At 37.7% G+C, this 12,016-nt stretch overlaps 1 protein-coding gene across 6 annotated transcripts in view; it reads right to left on the reverse strand.

The window, feature by feature from the left end:
• ERC1 (ELKS/RAB6-interacting/CAST family member 1) overlaps positions 1–12,016 on the reverse strand; it is a 399,625-nt gene that overhangs the window by 253,737 nt on the left and 133,872 nt on the right. For all 6 annotated transcript variants that reach the window (XM_082850733.1, XM_082850731.1, XM_082850730.1 and 3 more), the window contains 3 exons: positions 5,726–5,863; positions 4,332–4,472; positions 3,247–3,387 (listed from right to left, as the gene is read on the reverse strand). In XM_082850733.1, the coding sequence (XP_082706859.1) occupies positions 3,247–3,387; positions 4,332–4,472; positions 5,726–5,863 (420 nt within the window). The remainder of the gene's footprint in view (positions 1–3,246; positions 3,388–4,331; positions 4,473–5,725; positions 5,864–12,016) is intronic.

Here is a 12,016-nt window from a genome sequence, read left to right on the forward strand (position 1 = left end):
GATTTTGCAATATATACAAATATTGAGTTGTTACATTGTACACCAGAAACTAATAAAATGTTATATGTCAATTATACTACAATTTTTAAAAAGCGTTCTCACCCCACACAGGATAGAAGGTAACTATTTAAGGTTGATGAATGTGTTAATTAGCTTGATTGTGGTAACCATTTCACGATGCATACATAGATTAAAGCATCATGTTGCACACCTTAAATATATACAATTTCTGGCATTGAAAAAGCTGAGGAAAAAGAAAAGAGTGAAAATGTATATTGCAAACTCTAGAGCAACCTATATTTAGGTTGGAGGAGGGCATTGTGGGAGCAGTATAATAGGAAAACATCACTAATTAATTAAAATGAAAAGTTACAGTCTTCCAGAATGAAAGAAGGGAAAATACGAAAAGTAAAATGGCAATTAGTAGAAAAACAAGTAATAAATCAGAGTAGGGGGAAGCCACCAAGTCCTCTACCCAAAGGTAACTTGATTTTTTTCTCATGAACCTAAACACAAAGTTTACGAGATCATAAAAATGACCAGCTATAGAAGTATCATGATAACAAGGAGATTAAAAATAAACAAAGAGGGGTTTCCCTGGTGGCGCAGTGGTTGAGAGTCCGCCTGCCGATGCAGGGGACACGGGTTCGTGCCCCGGTCCGGGAAGATCCCACATGCCGCGGAGCGGCTGGGCCCGTGAGTCGTGGCCGCTGGGCCTGCGCGTCCGGAGCCTGTGCTCCGCAACGGGAGAGGCCACAACAGTGAGAGGCCCGCGTACCGCAAAAAAAAATTTTTAAATAAAATAAACAGAGAAAATGTGGGATTGTCATAAATAGGCGAGTTTGGAATATTAGTGAATAACATTTATTACTCTTGACAGTTACTGCTCAGTTTCATAATCCTAAATACATCTAACAGTCTTATCTTCAATATTCCAGTATTAAATAGAAAATTACTTCCGCTTATTTAGTGCGGGGGGAAAAAAGTCAATTACCAAATCTGAATTAGTTAATCTCAAAAAAAGTATTTTCCTACTTATTCAAAAGTAACTTTAAGCTACTGGATTTTCTTCCTTTCCTTAGCTTAAGAATATGACTTCATTTCTGGCATACCCTAAATAATGATTCATCACGAGGTGTTCATGCTGAACACACCCAATGTATGGAAAAAGAACAGCACCAAGTCTCAAGACTAGGCTGGGCCCCCTTTTCATCAGTAACCACATGAACTGGACCCAGTTAATCAGAGTTGGTAACTCAGCGATAATAAGCATGAAAGTGCTTTGAAAACTACCAACTGCCATGTAAAGATTAGAGAGGAATAAACCAATGAAATGGATAGTAAATACCTGCACCAAATTCTAATATTCACTGGTACGGGTGACTGTCACTGTTAAATTAGCTCTTTCCAGGAAGCCTAATGCTAGTAGAAGAAAAATATCAGATAATTGAGATTTTTACATTGTTGTCTTACATTTCATCTATAAAGGAGTTGCATATTTTAATCTTACTCTGAATTGCCAATTTTCTAAGAGTTCGGGGACTCTCAGGAGTAGAGTAAAATCGGACAAGAACGCCAAGAGAATTAATCAAGGGATAAATGGTATTTTGAATTTTAGGAGATTATTACTCCACTGGTAAGTTATTCCATATGGACACTATAGAGTTTTCTACTATGCTGTTATTTAAAGCAAAGAAGGAACAGTAATCAAGACAGTATGGTACTGGCACAAAAACAGAAATACAGATCAATGGAACAGGATAAAAAGCCCAGAGATAAACCCACGCACATATGGTCACCTTATTCTTGACAAAGGAGGCAAGAATACAGTGGAGAAAACACAGCCTCTTCGATAAGTGGTGCTGGGAAAACTGGACAGGTACATGTAAAAGAATGAAATCAGAACACTCCTTAACACCATATACAAAAATAAACTCAAAATGGGTTAAAGACCTAAATGTAAGGCCAGACACTATAAAATTCTTAGAGGAAAACATAGGCAGAACACTCTATGACATAAATCACAGCAATCCTTTTTGACCCACCTCCTAGAGAAATGGAAATAAAAACAAAAATAAAGAAATGGGACCTAGAAACTTAGAAGCTTTTGCACAGCAAGGGAAACCATAAAAAAGACGAAAAGACAACCCTCAGAATGGGAGAAAATATTTGCAAATGAAGCAACTAACAAAGGATTAATCTCCAAAATTTACAAGCAGCTCATGCAGCTCAATATCAAAAAAACAAACAACCCAACCCCAAAATGGGCAGAAGACCTAAACAGACATTTCTCCAAAGAAGACATACAGATGGTCAACAAACACATGAAAGGATGCTCAACACCACTAATCATTAGAGAAATGCAAATCCAAACTACAATGAGGTATCACGTCACACCGGTCAGAAGGGCCATCATCAAAAACTCTACAAACAATAAATGCTGCAGAGGGTGTGGAGAAAAGGGAACCCTCTTGCACTGCTGGTGGCAATGGGAACTGGTACAGCCACTATGGAGAACAGTATGGAGGTTCCTTAAAAAACTACAAATAGAACTACCATATGACCCAGCAATCCCACTACTGGGCATATACCCTGAGAAAACCATCATTCAAAAAGAGTCATGTACCACAATGTTCACTGCAGCACTATTTACAATAGCCAGGACATGGAAGCAACCTAAGTGTCCATCGACAGATGAATGGGTAAAGAAGATGTGGCACATATATACAGTGGAATATTACTCAGCCATAAAAAGAAACGAAATTGAGTTATTTGTAGTGAGGTGGATGGACCTAGAGTCTGTCATACAGAGTGAAGTAAGTCAGAAAGAGAAAAACAAATACCGTATGCTAACACATATATATGGAATCTAAAAAAAAAAACAAAAAAAATGGTTATGAAGAACCTAGGGGCAAGACAGGAATAAAGACGCAGATGTAGAGAATGGGCTTGAGGACACGGGGTGGGGAAGGGTAAGCTGGGACGAAGTGAGAGAGTGGCATGGACATATATACACTACCAAATGTAAAACAGATAGCTAGTGGGAAGCAGCCGCACAGCACAGGGAGATCAGCTCGGTGCTTTGTGACCCCCTAGAGGGGTGGGATAGGGAGGGTGGGAGGAAGATGCAAGAGGGAGGGGATATGGGGATATATGTATATGTATAGCTGATTCACTTTGTTTTAAAGCAGAAACTTTAAATAAATAAATAAAGCAAAGCAAAAAATTGGAAAAGTTTTCTTTAACCTTTTTCAACTGTGAGTCCATCTTCAGACACTCTTCCTTCTTCTGCTCCAAAGCAATTTCTAGTGTCTTAAGCCGTGAGTCCTTTTTCAGTCCTGCGGAAGCCAGGGAAGAAGCATGCTCTTTCAGATCCAAGAGTGAAGCCTGAAAGAAGCAACATACATCTAGAATAAATACTATTTATTAACAAAATGGAGATTTAAATTCTTAAATTTATTTCCCTGGTGGTTTGTAGTTTCTTTCCATTAGCATATACTGACATATTTCCATTTCAAGAACATGAAATACAGAACAAAAACATTAGCTCTGGTTTTCAAGTCCTAACTAAACCAAAATGAATTCCCAAGAAATACCCACTGAATAGTGATTTAAAGAGCTCTACCAGTACATATCCATTCCCACAAAATAAATGGAAGTAGGTCAAGCTTTGTGAATGTACGCAGTCAACCTTAGTAGCTACACTGACTTTTTTCTTCTCTTCTAAGTTTGGAAGAAACATTCTATTACAAACTTAAATTCCCATAAATTTTCCTAAAGATATTAGAAAGAAAACCCTGAGAATGCCCCTAAAGCTCATGATTATCTGATCACAAGGCATTAGGCATTTTTGCTATTTAGGTGACATCGACAAGATTCTTCAAAAGGAAAATCAAAGTATATTAAGTCACCTAATTGGTCAACAATCATTTAAGACTTCTCTGCCAATGTTGAGGTGATCGTTAAGAGCTGATGTAAATAGACTGTCCTCCTTGTTCATATTCCGTTCGTCTATCAGCTTCCTCACCATGAGCACAATATTTCTCCAAATGTAACTGGAGAAATACTGTTATTTTAGGATCTGTAAAATGTCGTTAACAAGTAAGAAGCCAACTCATAACAGGTGGAAGAGGTAAGAGGTAAGACTTAGGAAATAAATGATTCAATCTACTATATCTCTGCAAAGCTTCCTGAAATAATCCCTGCTACAAGAAGATTCTTTAAATCTTCCAACAGATCGTTTTTTTATATGCATTCTGTAAACACCAACAACATATACACATAATGCACTGGCTAAGCAAACCAAGTAATTCCATTTTGGTGATCCTGACCTCTTTCTCTGAGAGGTCGCCTTGCAATAGGCTGACTTTTTCTTTCAGGTCTTTAAGATCTTTTTTGTAGTTATCAATTTCCTCCTGCTTTTCTCGCTCATCTCGGTCCCGCTGGTCCTTTAAGCGTTCGATTGTCCGCTCCTGATAAGAGAGCACATCAATACATGAGAAAATTCCTTTCATACTTCTATCATATGACTGCAATTCAGCTTCTAGCTGATAAAATTTCACACTTCCATCCTCCATTCAAAAGACAGTGAAAGGTTGTTAATAATTTACCTTTTAAAGAATTCAACCTTCCAACCTATCTTGCCCTAACATACATCTGGTTTTGTTCTTTTGATTCCCCTAGGTTTCTTTTCCTATAACCTTAATTAGTATTAGATGTCCCTAGAGTATTCTTTTGGAATAATCTCATTTATTCAAATCCCAAGCAACAAAAAACTTATACATATACCCTAAGGACAATAAGTAGCAAATATTTCTTTTCTATATATAATTCACATGTTGCCTACAAAGCAATGGAAACAACTCACACAGCAAAAAGGAGGAGGTTGGAGAGATTATGATTTGTTGAGCTTAAAGCATAAAGAAGGATAAAGAAAAGAGAAACCATGAAAACTTCTGTCAACAGATACTCAGGAAGTTTGAAAGTTGAAGCAATTTAAGTATATTTATGGGTATTATTTCTGAATATATTTGGGGATCAAGCCTTGATCCCTGGGCAGGAAGCCTGAAACATTCTGAGTTCAAGAGGCTTAAGGAACAGTAACCCTATTCCCTAAAGAAAAAATAATAAGAAGAACAATCCAATTAAAATGCCCCACCTAGAGTCCTTAAACCTCCTCCAAGACATTAACACTTGTCATGTTGGGCCACTTCTTATTTAGTCAACCATTCCTGAAAAAAACTAGGTTTGCTCATGAAGGCAAAATGAAGTGGCAAGGCCACGACTAGAAAAACACCAAGTACACTGTATTAATAACTAAAACCCACGAATATATTAGATCCCAGTGCAGCACAGTAAAAGAGAACTAATGTTGCCTCCTGATGGTCAGTGTCTGACATTCCCACATCACCGAATTCTAGCTGACCATACACATAAAGAGAAGATAGTAAACAGGGAGCACATGGCTGATTCTTTAGAAACTTCAGCCACTGCCCTCCAGTACGGAATCCATCCTGCCTAGCAACAGATGCTTAAATTGGCAACAACAAAACGCATCTTCTTTCCCTTACACTGGGTACGTCAGCAACAGTACAGGCAGCTCTTTTCCCTTTTGCCAAAGCGACTTCTTCTGTCTTCTCTATCAAGTCTCATCACTAAAGTGACTTTCAGATTAATGGGAAAGCAGAAGCAATGTGTCTGTGAGGAGTCTGGGCCAGTCACCCACCTTCTCGGCAAGGGCCTCCTCCAAAGTAGTCAAGGCGGTGTCAGTGTTGGTGGTGTCAGCCTGCAAGGATCTGACTCGCTCCTTCAAGCTGCTCATCTGCTTTTCCTTATCTCTAAGTTGCTCTTGGAGATTTTCAATCTGAGTTGTGTACACACATTTAAGGGGGGGAAAAAAGGAAATTAAGAGAAATACAAACAGTCACAATAAAAATCATTTTAAGTTGGAAACAGGTAGATCAGGGTTGTCAGTGTGTGCTCTGTAGAAATAATTTAACCCTAAGGGTCTTAGAACTTCATGCAAAGCTTTAAACTGGGAATTTATAGCCAGAAGAAAGAAAAGACATACACATGGGTATGGTCATACATGCAGAGTCATAAATCTCTATAAAGAAATAAGGAAAGTAGCTAGGGAGAAAAGACCCAACATATAGGGATGGGGATAAAGGGTCTTAAGACCTACAGAGAGGAAAGCCATGAGAAACTGGATTACTTCCAAACCAACAGTGCAAATGCCCAGAGAGATTCCTTTAAAAAATGCTGAGGGAGGACAGCAAATTGAACAGCTGTACGCTAAGAAAAACAAATCAGCTGTAAAAAGGAAAAACTGTTCTTAAATGCTAGTGTTCAAGTTAGGTTTTTATATCATCTTTTATTTGAACAGAAAGCATTTTCAATGAAATTTATTATTATAGTTATTCATTCCTTTATATACACGAGTACGCATTCATTTACTCAAAAAACTATTGGTGAATTCTCTACTCTATGCCAGGCACTAGTGACACAAAAGAAAATGAACAGACCCATTTTCATTACAAGATGGGAAGGGGACTTTATGCAGCTGAATCCAAGCTATGGATGGCCTTCCATGCCATCCTAACGAGCACACATTTTACTCTAGACGGATGCGAACTATTAGGGACTTTTAAGCAAAGAAATGGTCCGGTCAGTTCTGTATTTCAGACTGATAATTCTGACAGCTGTGGAGAAGATATTCAATATCTATGGGGAGTTACGTAGAGACATGGAAACTGCTAGGAGATCATATGAATTCAGGTAAGAGAGTTTGGAAACTAAATGAGCTAAGAGAGATGGAAAATAGGGGATGGGTTTGTGAAACAGTGTGGAAACAGCATTTTATCACTAGGGAGACTCCCGTACACACAATGAAAAATAGTAAGCAAAAATATGGAGGAACTGTAGAGAGACAGTCTTAATAAGCAAAAGGAAAATAAGACAACTATTCTAAAACTCACAAACTTCATTCTTTCATTCAGCTACATGCTAGGCAGTTTTCTAGGTGTTGAGGATACAGAATTAATCCAAACAGACAAAAATCCCTACCCTCAAAGAGCTTAACCCTAATACGGTAGACAAGGAATGAATGAATGAAATGAACATAGTATGTAGGATGGTGCTAAGTCCTACGGAGAAAAATGAAGCAGGAGAATATTATATCATCAACTACTCTTGAACTAGCTGGTTTATTTCACATGGCTTTCAAAAAGCAACGTAAATGTTATCTGCTTTGGGACAACTTTCTTGCTCTTACCTCCACGACAATAAGATGGCCACAGTCTGTATGCCATCACACATGAACAAAGTATTGATCTATATTATACATACACACATCTCCCATTCTTTTCTCTATCTATACATTTGTCTCCATTCTTCCATCTATCTATACATTATAGCACAAAGCTCCAACCGTATTGTTATTACTCATTCTATACACATCTCCACAAATAGACTGGATCTTACTCCTCTACCCCAGCTTTGTATCTTCATATCTGGCACACATCAGGTCTATAATAAATATTGGTTCATTAGTCAGTAAATAATACAGAAGCTTGGACTTTTATAAACTGTATTTAGGCATACACATAAACTTCTGCCAAGAAAAGAACTACAAAAGAACCTAAATCCAACCTTCAAATAATTCCTGCATCAATCCATTTAATATAAGCTCTTTAAGGGTCTGCTTCATTCCAAGCAGACCCTTCCAAGGGGAAGAAAAAAAGGTCCCTCTCTACAGTCCATGAGAATTCCACAGCAGAACGAATAAGCTAAGCGAAAAGATGCAGCGAACTCAGAATAGGGAACCATGAGTACTGTAAGGCTTGGATTTTCACTCCTTAACAAAGGAAGAATCCTACAGGTGAACCATTGAAATTGGCTCCAGTCTTTTCTATGCCAATAAAGTCCAAAGCATACTGTGAGAGAAAAGACCATCACATATGGGAAGCATTAGTTTCCTTTAGTTTAATCAGACACTCCTGTTGGAATCTCATATGGATCAATACTTATGTAAATGCACAACCACTAAAGAGATTTTGCCACTTAAAAGTCGAGTACTCCATAACATACAGAAGCCAATGCCCTGGTGTTTACATGTTTAACCAGCTGTGCGGGTCATCTTAGTTGCTGACATATAAACCTTATACAAAAAAAAAAGATATCATTTTGTTGATTAGACTTTTTTTTACCAAGAAAGAGCAGTACAACCACCTTTTTTAAAAAATAAAATTTCATAGAACCAACCAAGTTTTACATACAAGAAAACAGAGATTTGTTTTATGAGCCCACCTAATATACAAACAGCCCTTACATGCATAATAAGGATTATACCCTTCTTTCTCCTCCATCATCAGCATCTATGAAAAAATTAAGATGTTAACTGTTAACAATTCCACTTGTATAATTTGTATGTAGTCCAACTCTTAAAGGGATCCATTATTCTTTGCCAGCAAAAAAAAAAAAAAAAAAAAACAAACCAACAAACAAAAAGACTTTTCCTGATATACTCAGGTGCAGAAGCTGCTAAACCTCGCCATTAACAAGTTCTCCCCAAGCTACTTTCTTAGCCAATTACCCAGCTGTCTACACTGTTGAGTTGGAGGGGAGGAAGACGATGCCTACTCCTGGAGAGCAGAAATAGCCATTCCACGGCGAAGAAAGGGCAGCGCTCACTAGAGCTGTCTCCTTTGGGCAAGCTGCTATCGGCAAGGAAGACTTGCAGTAGATGCAGATGTGTGCAAACCAGCTGCAAGAGCATTAACCCAAAAGAGGCTCTGTGTGGTGAGTGGTAGGATGGGTGTGTACAAAGCACTTTCCATTTACCCAGCATCATGATGGACAGCAGCTGAATCCTACTGAAAACTCCTTTTATATATCCTCACTTTGGTTGTGACTCAAAATCGTGATTTTGTGATCAAGGCTCTCTGGGTTCAGACACGTTGCTAACCAAGGGGTGTATGAATGCTATCAAATTAATCTTGCCATTATTCTCTTCTTTTAACTAATCCAATATAGAGGCTGTGAAAACTGTTCACCCTAATAGTCCCATATCACACCATTTCAGTATTTACTATGCAATTTCTATAAAATGTATAGTGGAAATCCCATTCTATACCAAGTTCAATTATTCACAGGATCTAAAATATACTATTTACAAAAGCTTTGAATATAACAGCTAAGAGAAAAACTGGATCAGTTATGCACATACTTGACTATTAATGATAAAGGTGACTGTTTCAGAATCATGCTAAGTGGAAAAATCCTCCTTTAAATATGCTCAGAATATGTACCCCAAAAAAAGAGGAAAACTTCCCATTTTGTAGAAACAGAAACCACAGAATCTCTAGAATGGCAATATGATAAAAACAACAAGAAGTTACTCGTGATGGGGGTGGTGGAGGAGGCAGAGGCAGTGGCGACATGAGGGGCCACTAACACTAACAGAGAGTGTGGTATGTGTCAGGCACTGTTTTCAGAAATTTGTGTATAATGGCTATTGAAGCTCCACCACAAGACTATAATTATTAGGCAATCTACCTCCAGAATTGTACTCTTAATCACTGTGCTATAAATAATATGTTCTATGATGGGGGGGGGGGGGGGAAGAAAGAAAAGAAGAATCACACAAAGATGTCTCAAGCATCTTTCCATAAACGATTCCTCGTTATTAAGTAGTGTTTATCAATAAACACAATGTTATTACTACAGTCACATATGAAAATACTCTCCCCTACAGAAGCAAAGATGGAAGCGTGGAGCATCTTCCAGGTACTTCCGTGTACAGTCAAACATAACACAGAAAAGCTGATGGGCAGAACCAAAGGCACTTGATATCAGGATCAGTATCATGATAGTATTAGGACAGTCTGTTTAGCCTTTCAAGGGGTAGAAGGAGGCTAGTTTATTTATACACACGGACCAAGGAGCACTTAACAATAGCTAAAAAAGCTTTTCTTCTTTTACTTTAATAACTTATACTTAATAATATTGAAAGTAAAAAATTGTTGCAGAAAATGACGTATTTTATAATTCTATGGGCTCTTCCTACTTTATGCATAACCGATCTGTATTAAGAAGAAATCATTAAGCAGCTATTAACATGTATTCAATTTCTGCATGAGTAAAATTGTGTAGAGATCGAAGGAACTGGTGTTTATTCTATATATGTGTCCCTGGCGATAAATAGGGAGGGGGAGGGTCAATCAGGTTTACACATACAGCCTAAAATCATAGAGAAGAACTTAAGAGTGAAGAATTCAAGAAGGAAACACTTTTTAAATAACTGTTTAGAGAAAGAAGGCGTTTTCCTTAAAATAACCTCTCTAATTAGAGTATAACTCTGTTAACTGGGCTAGAAAGAAAATAGAAATAATTATTACATTAAATAGAGCCTTTCTTCTCCTCGTACAATTTTTATTTTACAAAGAGAGAAAAACTGATGAAAGGAAGACTAATGCAGAATGCATGCTGCACGCGAATCCATCAAATCTGCACACCAGCTCCACACTGGCACGGATTTCTTAACATCTTTTGTTTTGTTTTTTATCAGCATTGCCAGTTGTCAGAAACTATCATGGTTCAACGTGGGTGATTTATTCCTAGTCAAGTGGAACTGATTACTCCGCTGCTGAGGCCCTAATCACTGAGCAAACGTAGAAGGGGCTTCCTATAGGACGTAGTTCTAAGGACAAGAAATCCCAAAATACTTCTTGCAGTCGCCTAGCTACTTGGAACATCATTTAAAGGAAAGAATTTTTTGATGATGCCTCCACACTTGTTCTAAGCAGCCATCAGTGTCAAATGTATTGTGGAAAGCAAGTTACTCAGAAAGGCTCTGACCTTTACCTTCTTGGTTAATAATACCTCTCAGTATCAGTGGTAAAAGTACAGGCTGGATGAACTGGTCATAATCAGCTGGCAAAAGAGATCTACAGTAATCAATGGAATCTAAAAAGGAAAAATTCACTAAGTCCCCTGATCTACGCAATTGTTTGTCTACCATCCTGCAGGCCTGTGAAATGTACTAACAAGGCACAACTATACTTTACCAAAATGATCAGGGTTTGCCCAGACTGTACTGGCCTCTAAATTTTACTTGTCCAGTTATGTGTTTCCAATGATTAGAGGATACAAGAGTTAACAAAGTCATGTGGAACTCTAAGCAGTGTTTTAAACACAATTTAGGTTGTTAAAACTCCCATATCTATATTCTCAATTACTGTTTAGGGTCTTTAACAAGCCCAGCAAAGATTTTGGCTGACAACCAATTATTTCTTTGGTTGAGTTTCCCTCCCAATTGTGCTATTCTCTCATCATATAAGTAATGGACGGATTACCGTGATGAATAAATAGCTAGCTATGTCCCACAGGGCAAGTTACTTGTTCCTTCTAATTACTTACCTACAAGACAAAGACCACTAATATTCCTTTCAATTCTAAAATACAACTGTATTCTTATGATGGGAAAGACGAGAACATTTAAAAAGTAATAAACTTCAGCAGAGTACTACTGTATTTTATCTTAAAAACTGTTCAAATCGAACTATACAGGAAGTATAGGTATGACCTTTAGGAAAATACAGAGTCCATTGCTCTGGTTAGATTTTATTAATTGTTGGGAGGGAAAGTAAGTTCCTTGATAGACTTGCTCATGGTACAGATAATGGAACTAGGGACCTCTTGAATTAAAATAACTGGATAATATGAAGCAAAAGCTGGTGAGACCAAAGGTCACTGCCCGTCAAGATCTGCTTGGTAGACAATTAAGGAAATGGCTCAAATACTTCTTTTTATATCTGGCAGGCATATATAAAAATCTGATGGATATTCATATGCTAAAATTGCTCAAAAAAAAAAAAAAAGAGGATCCATAGATCTATAGTGGCTATGCTTTTGAAGCGGCAGCAGTGATGAGACTGTACTTAGGACCTCAATTCACATCTATACAAATGGCATCCCTTGAAGTTGTACAATAACAATAGACAGAACACTCTTAGAT

The sequence above is a fragment of the Leucopleurus acutus genome, assembly GCF_964270905.1.
Source record: "Leucopleurus acutus genome assembly, chromosome: 11".
NCBI classification, from domain to species: Eukaryota; Metazoa; Chordata; class Mammalia; order Artiodactyla; family Delphinidae; genus Leucopleurus; species Leucopleurus acutus.